The 19434-nt window shown below is 58.3% G+C and overlaps 1 protein-coding gene across 7 annotated transcripts in view; it reads right to left on the bottom strand.

The window, feature by feature from the left end:
* Positions 1-1557: 1557 nt before the first annotated feature.
* Positions 1558-19434, bottom strand: part of LOC140110320 (centriolin-like) — a 137613-nt gene continuing 119736 nt past the window's right edge. For 3 of the 7 annotated variants that reach the window (XM_072132162.1, XM_072132160.1, XM_072132159.1), the window contains 7 exons: positions 16122-16326; positions 10617-10777; positions 10430-10537; positions 6012-6122; positions 2016-2078; positions 1795-1947; positions 1559-1647 (listed from right to left, as the gene is read on the bottom strand). In XM_072132162.1, the coding sequence (XP_071988263.1) occupies positions 1567-1647; positions 1795-1947; positions 2016-2078; positions 6012-6122; positions 10430-10537; positions 10617-10777; positions 16122-16326 (882 nt within the window). In that variant the 3' untranslated portion in view covers positions 1559-1566. Of the gene's footprint in view, positions 1648-1794; positions 1948-2015; positions 2079-6011; positions 6123-10429; positions 10538-10616; positions 10778-16121; positions 16327-19434 lie in introns of those variants that run through there. The other 4 variants (XM_072132161.1, XM_072132163.1, XR_011851419.1 and 1 more) reach the window with 4 other exon arrangements.

Consider the following 19434-nt stretch of genomic DNA (forward strand, 5'->3'; position numbering starts at 1 on the left):
CTACTGGCAGGGGGTGGGGAAAAGCTACCCTATACCATATACTGTGGTCATGCCCTAAGCTAAGTAGCTACTGGCAGGGGGTGGGAAAAGCTACCCTATACCATATACTGTGGTCATGTCCTAAGCTAAGTAGCTACTGGCAGGGTGTGGGGAAAAGCTACCCTATACCATATACTGTGGTCATGTCCTAAGCTAAGTAGCTACTGGCAGGGGGTGGGGAAAAGCTACCCTATACCATATACTGTGGTCATGTCCTAAGCTAAGTAGCTACTGGCAGGGTGTGGGAAAAGGTACCCTATACCATATACTGTGGTCATGTCCTAAGCTAAGTAGCTACTGGCAGGGTGTGAGGAAAAGCTACCCTATACCATATACTGTGGTCATGTCCTAAGCTAAGTAGCTACTGGCAGGGGGTGGGAAAAGCTACCCTATACCATATACTGTGGTCATGTCCTAAGCTAAGTAGCTACTGGCAGGGTGTGGGGAAAAGCTACCCTATACCATATACTGTGGTCATGTCCTAAGCTAAGTAGCTACTGGCAGGGGTGGGAAAAGCTACCCTATACCATATACTGTGGTCATGTCCTAAGCTAAGTAGCTACTGGCAGGGTGTGGGAAAAGCTACCCTATACCATATACTGTGGTCATGTCCTAAGCTAAGTAGCTACTGGCAGGGTGTGGGAAAAGCTACCCTATACCATATACTGTGGTCATGCCCTAAGCTAAGTAGCTACTGGCAGGGTGTGGGAAATGCTACCCTATACCATATACTGTGGTCATGTCCTAAGCTAAGTAGCTACTGGCAGGGTGTGGGAAAAGCTACCCTATACCATATACTGTGGTCATGTCCTAAGCTAAGTAGCTACTGGCAGGGGGTGGGGAAAATGATAGAACTGGTAGCAGGGGTTTCCCTTGGACTCTCACCAGAATGGGCACTTTTGAACATTGTGACAAGGGACTTACAAAAAAAAAATGTATAAATATAAATGGGTTATTAATAAAATCCTGACAGCAGATAGGGTTATACTTGTTAAAAAATGGAAGGATGAAACCAATCCGACTATTACTGAAATAATTTCTTTAGTTCATTCCACTTGGAGAATGGAAAAATGCCTTGGGGAACAAGGAATTATAAAGAGTAACGAGCTGGATGAATTGTGGAGATCATGGCCAGGCTGTGATAGGAATACAGCACAAAATCCCTCCCATATGTGATGATGACACCAGAGAGTTAATCATAAAATTTATTCATTTATTTTCTTTTCTTTTCCTTTTCCCCTGTGTTTTCCTTAATCCTCATTCCTTTTTTTTTCCTTCTCTTCTTCTCTTTTCTTTTTTTACATCTTCTACCTCTTACAAGGTGCAGTGAATATTGCATGAATTATGTATGATATGCAACAATTGAAATGCAATTGCTGTTTACCTTTTGTCTAGTTTAAATAATGGAACTATATAGTATGTATCTTTTGTAAAAACAATTAAAATTAAAAAAAAAAAAAAAAAAAAAAAAGGAATATAACTACTATAATACCCTATGTACAGGATTGCACATTGCATTACCTGCTTCTAGTCTGTACTGGTTCTGGTTCTGTGCGGTTCTGATGATTCTGTAGGATGAGGAGAGACGCTGGAATCTGAGTGAAAATCCTTAAAAAATATAAATGGAACAAAATATTGTCTCAGCGTCTCCTGCTGCAGAGTATTGCCCCTCCCCCCTCCCGTGCCCCTCCCATGCCCCTCCCGTGCCCCTCCCATGCCCCTCCCGTGCCCCTCCCCCCCCTCTCCCCTCCTCACCTGCCCCAGGGAATTTTGGGAGTGAGAAGGAGAGGAGACTAAGTCCTGGAGAGCGTCCAGACGCCTGCGGAGCCGCATGATGGAGCCCTCCGTCTGCTGCCGCCCCCGACCCAGAGCCGCCGCCTGCCCAGACACCCCCTGCTGGAGCAGAACCTGCAGGGAACCGGGAGATGAGCGGAGAAAAGGAGATGCCCAAACCCCCCGAGAAGACACAAGCTCACCTTCAGCCGCTCCTCCTCCCGCAGCAGCTTCTCCCGCAGCAGCTCCCCGCGCCAATGTGCTCCCTACAGAGAGAAGGCACTGAGACCCCCGAAACATCCACCCTGTGCACCCCCCCATACTGAGACCCCCAGAACCTCCGCCCTGTGCACCCCCCCATACTGAGACCCCCAGAACATCCGCCCTGTGCACCCCCCCATACTGAGACCCCCAGAACCTCCGCCCTGTGCACCCCCCCATACTGAGACCCCCAGAACATCCGCCCTGTGCACCCCCTGCCCCACCACACAGACTCCCGAAACATCCGCCCTGTGCACCCCCTGCCCCCCACACTGAGACCCCTGAAACATCCACCCTGTGCACCCCCCCCCATACTGAGACCCCCAGAACATCCGCCCTGTGCACCCCCCCATACTGAGACCCCCGGAACATCCGCCCTGTGCACCCCCCCATACTGAGACCCCCGGAACATCCGCCCTGTGCACCCCCCCATACTGAGACCCCCAGAACCTCCGCCCTGTGCACCCCCCCATACTGAGACCCCCAGAACATCCGCCCTGTGCACCCCCCCATACTGAGACCCCCAGAACCTCCGCCCTGTGCACCCCCCCATACTGAGACCCCCAGAACATCCGCCCTGTGCACCCCCTGCCCCACCACACAGACTCCCGAAACATCCGCCCTGTGCACCCCCTGCCCCCCACACTGAGACCCCTGAAACATCCACCCTGTGCACCCCCCCCCATACTGAGACCCCCAGAACATCCGCCCTGTGCACCCCCCCATACTGAGACCCCCGGAACATCCGCCCTGTGCACCCCCCCCATACTGAGACCCCCGGAACATCCGCCCTGTGCACTCCCTGCCCCCAACACTGAGACCCCCAGAACATCCGCCCTGTGCACCCCCCCCCCCCACACTGAGACTCCCGAAACATTGGCCCTGTGCACCCCCTGCCCCCCCACACTGAGACCCCCAGAACATCCGCCCTGTGCACCCCCCCATACTGAGACCCCCAGAACCTCCGCCCTGTGCACCCCCCCATACTGAGACCCCCAGAACATCCGCCCTGTGCACCCCCCCATACTGAGACCCCCAGAACATCCGCCCTGTGCACCCCCTGCCCCACCACACAGACTCCCGAAACATCCGCCCTGTGCACCCCCTGCCCCCCACACTGAGACCCCTGAAACATCCACCCTGTGCACCCCCCCCCATACTGAGACCCCCAGAACATCCGCCCTGTGCACCCCCCCATACTGAGACCCCCGGAACATCCGCCCTGTGCACCCCCCCATACTGAGACCCCCGGAACATCCGCCCTGTGCACCCCCCCATACTGAGACCCCCAGAACCTCCGCCCTGTGCACCCCCCCATACTGAGACCCCCAGAACATCCGCCCTGTGCACCCCCCCATACTGAGACCCCCAGAACCTCCGCCCTGTGCACCCCCCCATACTGAGACCCCCAGAACATCCGCCCTGTGCACCCCCTGCCCCACCACACAGACTCCCGAAACATCCGCCCTGTGCACCCCCTGCCCCCCACACTGAGACCCCTGAAACATCCACCCTGTGCACCCCCCCCCATACTGAGACCCCCAGAACATCCGCCCTGTGCACCCCCCCATACTGAGACCCCCGGAACATCCGCCCTGTGCACCCCCCCCATACTGAGACCCCCGGAACATCCGCCCTGTGCACTCCCTGCCCCCAACACTGAGACCCCCAGAACATCCGCCCTGTGCACCCCCCCCCCCCCCACACTGAGACTCCCGAAACATTGGCCCTGTGCACCCCCTGCCCCCCCACACTGAGAACCCCGGAACATCCGCCCTGTACACCCCCTGCCCCCCCACACTGAGACCCCCAGAACATCCGCCCTGTGCACCTCCTGCCCCCAACACTGAGACCCCCGGAACATCCGCCCTGTGCACTCCCTGCCCCCAACACTGAGACCCCCGGTACATCCGCCCTGTGCACCCCCTGCCCCCCCATACTGAGACCCCAAGAACATCCGCCCTGTGCACCCCCCCCCCACACTGAGACTCCCGAAACATTGGCCCTGTGCACCCCCTGCCCCCCCACACTGAGAACCCCGGAACATCCGCCCTGTACACCCCCTGCCCCCCCACACTGAGACCCCCGGAACATCCGCCCTGTGCACTCCCTGCCCCCAACACTGAGACCTCCGGAACATCCGTCCTGTGCACCCCCTGCCCCCCCACACTGAGAACCCCGGAACATCCGCCCTGTGCACTCCCTGCCCCCAACACTGAGACCCCAAGAACATCCGCCCTGTGCACCCCCCCCCCCACACTGAGACTCCCGAAACATTGGCCCTGTGCACCCCCTGCCCCCCCACACTGAGAACCCCGGAACATCCGCCCTGTACACCCCCTGCCCCCCCACACTGAGACCCCCGGAACATCCGCCCTGTGCACTCCCTGCCCCCAACACTGAGACCCCCGGAACATCCGTCCTGTGCACCCCCTGCCCCCCCACACTGAGACCCCCAGAACATCCGCCCTGTGCACCTCCTGCCCCCAACACTGAGACCCCCGGAACATCCGCCCTGTGCACCCCCCCATACTGAGACCCCCAGAACATCCGCCCTGTGCACCCCCTGCCCCCCCACACAGACTCCCGAAACATCCGCCCTGTGCACCCCCCCACACTGAGACCCCCGGAACATCCGCCCTGTGCACCCCCTGCCCCCAACACTGAGACCCCCAGAACATCCGCCCTGTGCACCCCCCCACACTGAGACCCCCAGAACATCCGCCCTGTGCACCCCCCCATACTGAGACCCCCAGAACATCCGCACTGTGCACGCCCTGCCCCCCCACACAGACTCCCGAAACATCCGCCCTGTGCACCCCCTGCCCCCCCACGCTGAGACCCCCAGAACATCCGCCCTGTGCACCCCCTGCCCCCCCACACTGAGACCCCCAGAACATCCGCCCTGTGCACCCCCTGCCCCCCCACACTGAGACCCCCGGAATATCCGCCCTGTGCACCCCCTGCCCCCCAACACAGACTCCCGAAACATCCGCCCTGTGCACCCCCTGCCCCCCAACACAGACTCCCGGAACATCCGCCCTGTGCACCCCCTGCCCCCAACACTGAGACCCCCAGAACATCCGCCCTGTGCACCCCCTGCCCCCCCACACTGAGACCCCCGGAACATCCGCCCTGTGCACCCCCTGCCCCCCCACACTGAGACCCCCAGAACATCCGCCCTGTGCACCCCCTGCCCCCCCACACTGAGACCCCCAGAACATCCGCCCTGTGCACCCCCTTCCCCGCCATACTGAGACCCCCAGAACATCCGCCCTGTGCACCCCCCTGCCCCCCCACACTGACACCCCCAGAACATCCGCCCTGTGCACCCCCCCACACTGAGACCCCCGGAACATCTGCCCTGTGCACCCCCTTCCCCCCCATACTGAGACCCCCGGAACATCCGCCCTGTGAACCCCCCCACACTGAGACCCCCGGAACATCCGCCCTGTGCACCCCCTGCCCCCCACACACTGAGACCCCCGGAACATCCGCCCTGTGCACCCCCTGCCCCCAACACTGAGACCCCCGGAACATCCGCCCTGTACACCCCCTGCCCCCCCACACTGAGACCCCCAGAACATCCGCCCTGTGCACCCCCTTCCCCCGCCCCCCACACTGAGACCCCCGGAACATCCGCCCTGTGCACCCCCCCCCCCCCCACACTGAGACCCCCGGAACATCCGCCCTGTGCACCCCCCCCCATACTGAGACCCCCAGAACATCCGCCCTGTGCACCTCCCCCCGCCCCCCACACTGAGACCCCCAGAACATCCGCCCTGTGCACCCCCCCCATACTAAGACCCCCAGAACATCCGCCCTGTGCACCCCCCCCCATACTAAGACCCCCAGAACATCCGCCCTGTGCACCCCCCCCATACCGAGACCCCCAGAACATCCGCCCTGTGCACCCCCCCCCCCCCGCCCCGGTGTACCAGTAGTGGGTGGGTGTTGGGGTCCAGGTCCTGCACACTCTTCTGGATCTCCAGCTTCACCTGCGCTTTTAACTCTTTCACGGCCTCATTAACCTCCTCCTGACTCCTCAGCTGCAGAGAGAACAACAACCCCCATCATCAATCCGGTCGGGGTAGTAGTCTCCCGTGTGCTCCCGGTCTGGGGGGTAGTAGTCCCCCGTGTGCTCCCGGTCTGGGGGTAGTAGTCTCCCGTCTGCTCCCGGTCTGGGGGGTAGTAGTCCCCCGTGTGCTCCCGGTCTGGGGGTAGTAGTCTCCCGTGTGCTCCCGGTCTGGGGGTAGTAGTCTCTCCCGTGTGCTCCCGGTCTGGGGGTAGTAGTCTCCCGTGTGCTCCCGGTCTGGGGGGTAGTAGTCCCCCGTGTGCTCCCGGTCTGGGGGTAGTAGTCTCCCGTCTGCTCCCGGTCTGGGGGGTAGTAGTCCCCCGTGTGCTCCCGGTCTGGGGGTAGTAGTCTCCCGTGTGCTCCCGGTCTGGGGGTAGTAGTCTCTCCCGTGTGCTCCCGGTCTGGGGGTAGTAGTCTCCCGTGTGCTCCCGGTCTGGGGGTAGTAGTCTCCCGTGTGCTCCCGGTCTGGGGGTAGTAGTCTCTCCCGTGTGCTCCCGGTCTGGGGGTAGTAGTCTCCCGTGTGCTCCCGGTCTGGGGGTAGTAGTCTCTCCCGTGTGCTCCCGGTCTGGGGGTAGTAGTCTCTCCCGTGTGCTCCCGGTCTGGGGGTAGTAGTCTCCCGTGTGCTCCCGGTCTGGGGGGTAGTAGTCCCCTGTGTGCTCCCGGTCTGGGAGTAGTAGTCTCCCGTGTGCTCCCGGTCTGGGGGTAGTAGTCCCCCGTGTGCTCCCGGTCTGGGGGGTAGTAGTCCCCTGTGTGCTCCCGGTCTGGGAGTAGTAGTCTCCCGTGTGCTCCCGGTCTGGGGGTAGTAGTCCCCCGTGTGCTCCCGGTCTGGGGGTAGTAGTCTCTCCCGTGTGCTCCCGGTCTGGGGATAGTAGTCTCTCCCGTGTGCTCCCGGTCTGGGGGTAGTAGTCTCCCGTGTGCTCCCGGTCTGGGGGTAGTAGTCTCCCGTGTGCTCCCGGTCTGGGGGGTAGTAGTCTCTCCCGTGTGCTCCCGGTCTGGGGGTAGTAGTCTCTCCCGTGTGCTCCCGGTCTGGGGGTAGTAGTCTCCCGTGTGCTCCCGGTCTGGGGGTAGTAGTCTCCCGTGTGCTCCCGGTCTGGGGGTAGTAGTCTCTCCCGTGTGCTCCCGGTCTGGGGGTAGTAGTCTCTCCCGTGTGCTCCCGGTCTGGGGGTAGTAGTCTCTCCCGTGTGCTCCCGGTCTGGGGGTAGTAGTCTCTCCCGTGTGCTCCCGGTCTGGGGGTAGTAGTCCCCCGTGTGCTCCCGGTCTGGGGGTAGTAGTCTCTCCCGTGTGCTCCCGGTCTGGGGGTAGTAGTCTCCCGGTCTGGGGGTAGTAGTCTCTCCCGTGTGCTCCCGGTCTGGGGGTAGTAGTCTCTCCCGTGTGCTCCCGGTCTGGGGGTAGTAGTCTCCCGTGTGCTCCTGGTCTGGGGGTAGTAGTCTCCCGTGTGCTCCCGGTCTGGGGGTAGTAGTCTCCCGTGTGCTCCCGGTCTGGAGGTAGTAGTCTCCCGTGTGCTCCCGGTCTGGGGGTAGTAGTCTCCCGTGTGCTCCCGGTCTGGGGGTAGTAGTCTCTCCCGTGTGCTCCCGGTCTGGGGGTAGTAGTCCCCCGTGTGCTCCCGGTCTGGGGGTAGTAGTCTCTCCCGTGTGCTCCCGGTCTGGGGGTAGTAGTCTCCCGGTCTGGGGGTAGTAGTCTCTCCCGTGTGCTCCCGGTCTGGGGGTAGTAGTCCCCCGTGTGCTCCCGGTCTGGGGGTAGTAGTCTCTCCCGTGTGCTCCCGGTCTGGGGGTAGTAGTCTCCCGGTCTGGGGGTAGTAGTCTCTCCCGTGTGCTCCCGGTCTGGGGGGTAGTAGTCTCTCCCGTGTGCCCCCGGTCTGGGGGTAGTAGTCTCTCCCGTGTGCTCTCGGTCTGGGGGGTAGTAGTCTCTCCCGTGTGCTCCCGGTCTGGGGGGTAGTAGTCTCTCCCGTGTGCTCCCGGTCTGGGGGGTAGTAGTCTCTCCCGTGTGCTCCCGGTCTGGGGGTAGTAGTCTCTCCCGTGTGCTCCCGGTCTGGGGGTAGTAGTCTCTCCCGTGTGCTCCCGGTCTGGGGTAGTAGTCTCTCCCGTGTGCTCCCGGTCTGGGGGTAGTAGTCTCCCGTGTGCTCCCGGTCTGGGGGTAGTAGTCCCCCGTGTGCTCCCGGTCTGGGGGTAGTAGTCTCTCCCGTGTGCTCCCGGTCTGGGGGTAGTAGTCTCTCCCGTGTGCTCCCGGTCTGGGGGTAGTAGTCTCCCCCGTGTGCTCCCGGTCTGGGGGTAGTAGTCCCCCGTGTGCTCCCGGTCTGGGGGTAGTAGTCTCTCCCGTGTGCTCCCGGTCTGGGGGTAGTAGTCTCCCCCGTGTGCTCCCGGTCTGGGGATAGTAGTCTCCCGTGTGCTCCCGGTCTGGGGGTAGTAGTCTCCCGTGTGCTCCCGGTCTGGGGGTAGTAGTCTCCCGTGTGCTCCCGGTCTGGGGGGTAGTAGTCCCCCGTGTGCTCCCGGTCTGGGGGTAGTAGTCTCCCGTGTGCTCCCGGTCTGGGGGTAGTAGTCTCTCCCGTGTGCTCCCGGTCTGGGGGTAGTAGTCTCTCCCGTGTGCTCCCGGTCTGGGGATAGTAGTCTCTCCCGTGTGCTCCCGGTCTGGGGGTAGTAGTCTCTCCCGTGTGCTCCCGGTCTGGGGGTAGTAGTCTCCCGTGTGCTCCCGGTCTGGGGGTAGTAGTCTCTCCCGTGTGCTCCCGGTCTGGGGGGTAGTAGTCTCTCCCGTGTGCTCCCGGTCTGGGGGTAGTAGTCTCTCCCGTGTGCTCCCGGTCTGGGGGTAGTAGTCTCTCCCGTGTGCTCCCGGTCTGGGGGTAGTAGTCTCTCCCGTGTGCTCCCGGTCTGGGGGTAGTAGTCTCCCGTGTGCTCCCGGTCTGGGGGTAGTAGTCTCTCCCGTGTGCTCCCGGTCTGGGGGTAGTAGTCCCCCGTGTGCTCCCGGTCTGGGGGTAGTAGTCTCTCCCGTGTGCTCCCGGTCTGGGGGTAGTAGTCTCCCGGTCTGGGGGTAGTAGTCTCTCCCGTGTGCTCCCGGTCTGGGGGGTAGTAGTCTCTCCCGTGTGCCCCCGGTCTGGGGGTAGTAGTCTCTCCCGTGTGCTCTCGGTCTGGGGGGTAGTAGTCTCTCCCGTGTGCTCCCGGTCTGGGGGTAGTAGTCTCTCCCGTGTGCTCCCGGTCTGGGGGTAGTAGTCTCTCCCGTGTGCTCCCGGTCTGGGGGGTAGTAGTCTCTCCCGTGTGCTCCCGGTCTGGAGGTAGTAGTCCCCCGTGTGCTCCCGGTCTGGGGGTAGTAGTCTCCCGTGTGCTCCCGGTCTGGGGGTAGTAGTCTCTCCCGTGTGCTCCCGGTCTGGGGGTAGTAGTCTCCCGTGTGCTCCCGGTCTGGGGGGTAGTAGTCTCTCCCGTGTGCTCCCGGTCTGGGGGTAGTAGTCTCTCCCGTGTGCTCCCGGTCTGGGGGTAGTAGTCTCTCCCGTGTGCTCCCGGTCTGGGGGTAGTAGTCTCTCCCGTGTGCTCCCGGTCTGGGGGTAGTAGTCTCTCCCGTGTGCTCCCGGTCTGGGGGTAGTAGTCTCTCCCGTGTGCTCCCGGTCTGGGGGTAGTAGTCTCCCGTGTGCTCCCGGTCTGGGGGTAGTAGTCTCCCGTGTGCTCCCGGTCTGGAGGTAGTAGTCTCCCGTGTGCTCCCGGTCTGGGGGTAGTAGTCTCTCCCGTGTGCTCCCGGTCTGGGGGTAGTAGTCTCTCCCGTGTGCTCCCGGTCTGGGGGTAGTAGTCTCCCGTGTGCTCCCGGTCTGGGGGTAGTAGTCTCCCGTGTGCTCCCGGTCTGGGGGGTAGTAGTCCCCTGTGTGCTCCCGGTCTGGGAGTAGTAGTCTCCCGTGTGCTCCCGGTCTGGGGGTAGTAGTCTCTCCCGTGTGCTCCCGGTCTGGGGGTAGTAGTCTCTCCCGTGTGCTCCCGGTCTGGGGGTAGTAGTCTCTCCCGTGTGCTCCCGGTCTGGGGATAGTAGTCTCTCCCGTGTGCTCCCGGTCTGGGGGTAGTAGTCTCCCGTGTGCTCCCGGTCTGGGGGTAGTAGTCTCTCCCGTGTGCTCCCGGTCTGGGGGTAGTAGTCTCCCGTGTGCTCCCGGTCTGGGGGTAGTAGTCTCTCCCGTGTGCTCCCGGTCTGGGGGTAGTAGTCTCTCCCGTGTGCTCCCGGTCTGGGGGTAGTAGTCTCTCCCGTGTGCTCCCGGTCTGGGGGTAGTAGTCTCTCCCGTGTGCTCCCGGTCTGGGGGTAGTAGTCCCCCGTGTGCACCTGTTCCTGCAGCACATCGCGCTCGCTCTGCAGCAGATGGTTGCGCTCCTGGGTCTCCTCCATCCTCAGCAGCTGCTGCTTTAGGCTCCTGTTCTCCCTCCGCAGGTCCTAACACATAACACAGGGATGAGGGACTACAACTCCCAGTAGGCTGGGGGTGGGGCTACAACTCTGCAGGCTGTCTCACCTGGGCCTCCTGGAGCTGCAGCTGCTGCCTGCTGATGGTTTCCCTCAGTGCTGCTGTCCTCTCCTCCTCCCTCGTCCTCCTGGCGCTCGCCTCCTGCTGCAAACGTCTCATGTCGCCTCTGCAGGTCTCCAGCGCAGCCTCCCGATCCAACATCTGACGCCCTGCAAGAGAACCACAACTCCCAGCATGCACTCCACTACAGACACATCCCCCCAGGGACAATACATAACACTGGCTGCAGAGAGCACAGAGCACAGCAGTGTGAGGTCTGATTACACATCTCTCCAGGGACAATACATAACACTGGCTGCAGAGAGCACAGAGCACAGCAGTGTGAGGTCTGATTACACATCTCTCCAGGGACAATACATAACACTGGCTGCAGAGAGCACAGTGCACAGCAGTGTGAGGTCTGATTACACATCTCTCCAGGGACAATACATAACACTGGCTGCAGAGAGCACAGAGCACAGCAGTGTGAGGTCTGATTACACATCTCTCCAGGGACAATACATAACACTGGCTGCAGAGAGCACAGAGCACAGCAGTGTGAGGTCTGATTACACATCTCTCCAGGGACAATACATAACACTGGCTGCAGGGAGCACAGAGCACAGCAGTGTGAGGTCTGATTACACATCTCTCCAGGGACAATACATAACACTGGCTGCAGAGAGCACAGAGCACAGCAGTGTGAGGTCTGATTACACATCTCTCCAGGGACAATACATAACACTGGCTGCAGAGAGCACAGAGCACAGCAGTGTGAGGTCTGATTACACATCTCTCCAGGGACAGTACATAACACTGGCTGCAGAGAGCACAGAGCACAGCAGTGTGAGGTCTGATTACACATCTCTCCAGGGACAGTACATAACACTGGCTGCAGAGAGCACAGAGCACAGCAGTGTGAGGTCTGATTACACATCTCTCCAGGGACAATACATAACACTGGCTGCAGAGAGCACAGAGCACAGCAGTGTGAGGGATGATTACACATCTCTCCAGGGACAATACATAACACTGGCTGCAGAGAGCACAGAGCACAGCAGTGTGAGGTCTGATTACACATCTCTCCAGGGACAATACATAACACTGGCTGCAGAGAGCACAGAGCACAGCAGTGTGAGGTCTGATTACTCATCTCTCCAGGGACAATACATAACACTGGCTGCAGAGAGCACAGAGCACAGCAGTGTGAGGTCTGATTACACATCTCTCCAGGGACAGTACATAACACTGGCTGCAGAGAGCACAGAGCACAGCAGTGTGAGGTCTGATTACACATCTCTCCAGGGACAATACATAACACTGGCTGCAGAGAGCACAGAGCACTGCAGTGTGAGGTCTGATTACACATCTCCCCAGGGACAGTACATAACACTGGCTGCAGAGAGCACAGAGCACAGCAGTGTGAGGTCTGATTACACATCTCTCCAGGGACAGTACATAACACTGGCTGCAGAGATCACAGAGCACAGCAGTGTGAGGTCTGATTACACATCTCTCCAGGGACAATACATAACACTGGCTGCAGAGAGCACAGGGCACAGCAGTGTGAGGTCTGATTACACATCTCTCCAGGAACAATACATAACACTGGCTGCAGAGAGCACAGAGCACAGCAGTGTGAGGTCTGATTACACATCTCTCCAGGGACAATACATAACACTGGCTGCAGAGAGCACAGAGCACAGCAGTGTGAGGTCTGATTACACATCTCTCCAGGGACAATACATAACACTGGCTGCAGAGAGCACAGAGCACAGCAGTGTGAGGTCTGATTACACATCTCTCCAGGGACAGTACATAACACTGGCTGCAGAGATCACAGAGCACAGCAGTGTGAGGTCTGATTACACATCTCTCCAGGGACAATACATAACACTGGCTGCAGAGAGCACAGGGCACAGCAGTGTGAGGTCTGATTACACATCTCTCCAGGAACAATACATAACACTGGCTGCAGAGAGCACAGAGCACAGCAGTGTGAGGTCTGATTACACATCTCTCCAGGGACAGTACATAACACTGGCTGCAGAGAGCACAGAGCACAGCAGTGTGAGGTCTGATTACACATCTCTCCAGGGACAATACATAACACTGGCTGAAGAGAGCACAGAGCACAGCAGTGTGAGGTATGATTACACATCTCTCCAGGGACAGTACATAACACTGGCTGCAGAGAGCACAGAGCACAGCAGTGTGAGGTCTGATTACACATCTCTCCAGGGACAATACATAACACTGGCTGTAGAGAGCACAGAGCACAGCAGTGTGAGCTCTGATTACACATCTCTCCAGGGACACTACATAACACTGTCTGCAGAGAGCACAGAGCACAGCAGTGTGAGGTCTGATTACACATGTCTCCAGGGACATTACATAACACTGGCTGCAGAGAGCACAGAGCACAGCAGTGTGAGGTCTGATTACACATCTCTCCAGGGACAATACATAACACTGGCTGCAGAGAGCACAGAGCACAGCAGTGTGAGGTATGATTACACATCTCTCCAGGGACAATACATAACACTGGCTGCAGAGAGCACAGAGCACAGCAGTGTGAGGTCTGATTACACATCTCTCCAGGGACAATACATAACACTGGCTGCAGAGAGCACAGAGCACAGCAGTGTGAGGTATAATTACACATCTCTCCAGGGACAATACATAACACTGGCTGCAGAGAGCACAGAGCACAGCAGTGTGAGGTCTGATTACACATCTCTCCAGGGACAATACATAACACTGGCTGCAGAGAGCACAGAGCACAGCAGTGTGAGGTATGATTACACATCTCTCCAGGGACAGTACATAACACTGACTGCAGAGAGCACAGAGCACAGCAGTGTGAGGTCTGATTACACATCTCTCCAGGGACAATAACTAACACTGGCTGCAGAGAGCACAGTGCACAGCAGTGTGAGGTCTGATTACACATCTCTCCAGGGACAATACATAACACTGGCTGCAGAGAGCACAGAGCACAGCAGTGTGAGGTCTGATTACACATCTCTCCAGGGACAATACATAACACTGGCTGCAGAGAGCACAGAGCACAGCAGTGTGAGGTCTGATTACACATCTCTCCAGGGACAATACATAACACTGGCTGCAGAGAGCACAGAGCACAGCAGTGTGAGGTCTGATTACACATCTCTCCAGGGACAATACATAACACTGGCTGCAGAGAGCACAGAGCACAGCAGTGTGAGGTCTGATTACACATCTCTCCAAGGACAATACATAACACTGCCTGCAGAGAGGACAGAGCACAGCAGTGTGAGGAATGATTACACACCTCTCCAGGGACAGTACATAACACTGGCTGCAGAGAGCACAGGGCACAGCAGTGCGAGGTCTGATTACACATCTCTCCAGGGACAATACATAACACTGGCAGCAGAGAGCACAGAGCACAGCAGTGTGAGGTATAATTACACATCTCTCCAGGACAATACATAACACTGGCTGCAGAGAGCACAGAGCACAGCAGTGTGAGGTCTGATTACACATCTCTCCAGGACAATACATAACACTGGCTGCAGAGAGCACAGAGCACAGCAGTGTGAGGTCTGATTACACATCTCTCCAGGGACAATACATAACACTGGCTGCAGAGAGCACAGAGCACAGCAGTGTGAGGTCTGATTACACATCTCTCCAGGGATAATACATAGCACTAGCAGCAGAGAGCACAGAGCACAGAGCACAGCAGTGTGAGGAATGATTACACATCTCTCCAGGGACAATACATAACACTGGCTGCAGAGAGCACAGAGCACAGCAGTGTGAGGTCTGATTACACATCTCTCCAGGGACAATACATAACACTGGCTGCAGGGAGCACAGAGCACAGCAGTGTGAGGTCTGATTACACATCTCTCCAGGACAATACATAACACTGGCTGCAGAGAGCACAGAGCACAGCAGTGTGAGGTCAGATTACACATCTCTCCAGGGACAATACATAACACTGGCTGCAGAGAGCACAGAGCACAGCAGTGTGAGGTCTGATTACACATCTCTCCAGGGACAATACATAACACTGGCTGCAGAGAGCACAGAGCACAGCAGTGTGAGGTCTGATTACACATCTCTCCAGGGACAATACATAACACTGGCTGCAGAGAGCACAGAGCACAGCAGTGTGAGGTCTGATTACACATCTCTCCACGGACAATACATAACACTGGCTGCAGAGAGCACAGAGCACAGCAGTGTGAGGTCTGATTACACATCTCTCCAGGGACAATACATAACACTGGCTGCAGAGAGCACAGAGCACAGCAGTGTGAGGTCTGATTACACATCTCTCCAGGGACAATACATAACACTGGCTGCAGAGAGCACAGAGCACAGCAGTGTGAGGTCTGATTACACATCTCTCCAGGGACAATACATAACACTGACTGCAGAGAGCACAGAGCACAGCAGTGTGAGGTCTGATTACACATCTCTCCAGGGACAATACATAACACTGGCTGCAGAGAGCACAGAGCACAGCAGTGTGAGGTCTGATTACACATCTCTCCAGGGACAATACATAACACTGGCTGCAGAGAGCACAGAGCACAGCAGTGTGAGGTGTGATTACACATCTCTCCAGGGACAATACATAACACTGGCTGCAGAGAGCACAGCAGTGTGAGGTCTGATTATACATCTATCCAGGGACAATACATAACACTGGCTGCAGAGAGCACAGAGCACAGCAGTGTGATGTATGATTACACATCTCTCCAGGGACAATACATAACACTAGCTGCAGAGAGCACAGCAGTGTGAGGTCTGATTACACATCTCTCCAGGGACAATACATAACACTGGCTGCAGAGAGCACAGAGCACAGCAGTGTGAGGTCTGATTACACATCTCTCCAGGGACAGTACATAACACTGGCTGCAGAGAGCACAGAGCACAGCAGTGTGAGGTCTGATTACACATCTCTCCAGGGACAATACATAACACTGGCTGCAGAGAGCACAGAGCACAGCAGTGTGAGGTCTGATTACACATCTCTCCAGGGACAATACATAACACTGGCTGCAGAGAGCACAGAGCACAGCAGTGTGAGGTCTGATTACACATCTCTCCAGGGATAATACATAGCACTAGCAGCAGAGAGCACAGAGCACAGAGCACAGCAGTGTGAGGTATGATTACACATCTCTCCAGGGACAATACATAACACTGGCTGCAGAGAGCACAGAGCACAGCAGTGTGAGGTCTGATTACACATCTCTCCAGGGACTATACATAACACTGGCTGCAGAGAGCACAGAGCACAGCAGTGTGAGGTCTGATTACACATCTCTCCAGGGACAATACATAACACTGGCTGCAGAGAGCACAGAGCACAGCAGTGTGAGGTCTGATTACACATCTCTCCAGGGACAATACATAACACTGGCTGCAGGGAGCACAGAGCACAGCAGTGTGAGGTCTGGCCACACCTACTGACATCCTTTACAGCTTGCAGTTATTGTGTAGTATAATTACTGGCATGGTCCAGCTCCTCCTCCAGCGCTGCGCACCACCTCCCCTCCTGCTGCAGCTGGATGGCGCACTGCTCCTGGGCCAGGACCTTCTGTGTGATGAGGTCCAGGCTGTTCTGGTGGTTCTGCCGCTCTGTGTCCAGTCTCTCGGCTGCGGCTCGGAGCTGCTCCTCGGCCTCTGACATTTCTTTCATGATTTGCTTTAATCTCTGGAAAAACAGAACAAGATGAAGAAAACTGACCCACTGCGCCAAACCCTCTGCACAGTCCAACTTCATAGCGTGTCCTGGGGTCGGGAAGTAAGAAGTCTCCTTGCAGAGAGATGGACGCTGGGAAAATATGCAAACAAGTTTTGCAGCATGGGATAAGGAAAGCTACCCCCTAAGGAGGCCTCCCCCCTCCCGTGTCCTGCTGCTGTGTGTATAGAGACACCTCCCCCCCGTGTCCTGCTGCTGTGTGTATAGAGACCCCTCCTCCGTGTCCTGCTGCTGTGTGTATAGAGACCCCTCCCCCCTGTGTCCTGCTGCTGTGTGTATAGAGACCCCTCCCCCCGTGTCCTGCTGCTGTGTGTATAGAGACCCTCCCCCCCCATGTCCTGCTGCTGTGTGTATAGAGACCCCTCCCCCCTGTGTCCTGCTGCTGTGTGTATAGAGACCCCTCCCCCCCCATGTCCTGCTGCTGTGTGTATAGAGACCCCTCCCCCCTGTGTCCTGCTGCTGTGTGTATAGAGACCCCTCCCCCCCCATGTCCTGCTGCTGTGTGTATAGAGACCCCTCCCATCCGTGTCCTGCTGCTGTGTGTATAGAGACCCCTCCCCCCCCATGTCCTGCTGCTGTGTGTATAGAGACCCCTCCTCCGTGTCCTGCTGCTGTGTGTATAGAGACCCCCTCCTCCGTGTCCTGCTGCTGTGTGTATAGAGACAACTCCCCCCCCCGTGTCCTGCTGCTGTGTGTATAGAGACCCCTCCTCCGTGTCCTGCTGCTGTGTGTATAGAGACCCCTCCTCCGTGTCCTGCTGCTGTGTGTATAGAGACCCCTCCTCCGTGTCCTGCTGCTGTGTGTATAGAGACCCCTCCCCCCCCCGTGTCCTGCTGCTGTGTGTATAGAGACCCATCCCCCCCCCCGTGTCCTGCTGCTGTGTGTATAGAGACCCCTCCCCCCCATGTCCTGCTGCTGTGTGTATAGAGACCCCTCCCCCCCATGTCCTGCTGCTGTGTGTATAGAGATCCCTCCCCCTGTGTCCTGCTGCTGTGTGTATAGAGACCCCTCCCCCCTGTGTCCTGCTGCTGTGTGTATGGAGACCCCACCCCCTGTGTCCAGCTGAGTGTATGGAGAACCCCTAACCCTCACTGTGTCCTGCTGCTGTGTGTATAGAGAACCCTCCTCCTGTGTCCTGCTGCTGTGTGTATAGAGACCACTCCCCCTGTGTCCTGCTGCTGTGTGTATAGAGACCCCTCCCCCCGTGTCCTGCTGCTGTGTGTATAGAGATCCCTCCCCCTGTGTCCTGCTGCTGTGTGTATAGAGAACCCTCCCCCCGTGTCCTGCTGCTGTGTGTATAGAGATCCCTCCCCCCGTGTCCTGCTGCTGTGTGTATAGAGATCCCTCCCCCTGTGTCCTGCTGCTGTGTGTATAGAGAACCTCCCCCCTGTGTCCTGCTGCTGTGTGTATAGAGACCCTCCCCCCTGTGTCCTGCTGCTGTGTGTATAGAGACCCTCCCCCCTTTGTCCTGCTGCTGTGTGTATAGACCCCCCCCCCCCCGTGTCCTGCTGCTGTGTGTATAGAGACCCATCCCCCCCATGTCCTGCTGCTGTGTGTATTGAGACCCCTCCCCCCCTTGTCCAGCTGCTGTGTGCATAGAGATCCCTCCCCCTGTGTCCTGCTGCTGTGTGTATAGAGACCCCTCCCCCTGTGTCCTAATGCTGTGTGTATAGAGACCCCTCCCCCCGTGTCCTGCTGCTGTGTGTGTAGAGACCCCTCCCCCCCCCCGTGTCCTGCTGCTGTGTGTATAGAGACCCCTCCCCACGTGTCCTGCTGCTGTGTGTATAGAGACCCTCCCCCCTGTGTCCTGCTGCTGTGTGTATAGAGACCCCTCCCCCCTGTGTCCTGCTGCTGTGTGTATAGAGACCCTCCCCCTGTGTCCTGTTGCTGTGTGTATAGAGAACCCTCCCCCTGTGTCCTGCTGCTGTGTGTATAGAGACCCCTACCCCTCAGTCCTGCTGCTGTCTGTATAGAAACCCATCCCCCTGTGTCCTGCTGCTGTGTGTATAGAGACCCCTACCCCTCAGTCCTGCTGCTGTCTGTATAGAGACCCCTTCCCCTGTGTCCTGCTGCTGTGTGTATAGAGAACCCTACCCCTCAGTCCTGCTGCTGTGTGTATAGAGACCCCTCCCCCCCTATGTCCTGCTGCTGTGTGTATAGAGGACCCTACCCCTCAGTCCTGCTGCTTTGTGTATAGAGACCCCTTCCCCCCACCCGTGTCCTGCTGCTGTGTGTATAGAGACCCTTCCCCCCGTGTCCTGCTGCTGTGTGTATAGAGATCCCTCCCCCTGTGTCCTGCTGCTGTCTGTAAAGAGACCCTCCCCCCTGTGTCCTGCTGCTGTGTGTATAGAGACCCCTCCCCCCCATGTCCTGCTGCTGTGTGTATGGAGACCCCTCCCCTCCGTGTCCTGCTGCTGTGTGTATAGAGACCCCTTCCCCCCATGTCCTGCTGCTGTGTGTATGGAGACCCCTCCCCTCCGTGTCCTGCTGCTGTCTGTATAGAGACCCTCCCCCCTGTGTCCTGCTGCTGTGTGTATAGAGACCCCTCCCCCCCATGTCCTGCTGCTGTGTGTATAGAGATCCCTCCCCCTGTGTCCTGCTGCTGTGTGTATAGAGATCCCTCCCCCTGTGTCCTGCTGCTGTCTGTATAGAGACCCCCCCCTGTGTCCTGCTGCTGTCTGTATAGAGACCCCTCCCCCCCCCGTGTCCTGCTGCTGTGTGTATAGAGACCCCTCCCCCTGTGTCCTGCTGCTGTGTGTATAGAGACCCCTCCCCCTCTGTCCTGCTGCTGTCTGTATAGAGACCCCTCCCCCTGTGTCCTGCTGCTGTGTGTATAGAGAACCCTACCCCTCAGTCCTGCTGCTGTCTGTATAGAGACCCCTCCCCCTGTGTCCTGCTGCTGTGTGTATAGAGAACCCTACCCCTCAGTCCTGCTGCTGTCTGTATAGAGACCCCTCCCCCCCCCCCCGTGTCCGGCTGCTGTGTGTATAGAGACCCCTCTCCCCCGTGTACTGCTGCTGTGTGTATAGAACCCCTCCCCCTGTGTCCTGCTGCTGTGTG

The sequence above is a fragment of the Engystomops pustulosus genome, unplaced genomic scaffold, assembly GCF_040894005.1.
Source record: "Engystomops pustulosus unplaced genomic scaffold, aEngPut4.maternal MAT_SCAFFOLD_247, whole genome shotgun sequence".
NCBI classification, from domain to species: Eukaryota; Metazoa; Chordata; class Amphibia; order Anura; family Leptodactylidae; genus Engystomops; species Engystomops pustulosus.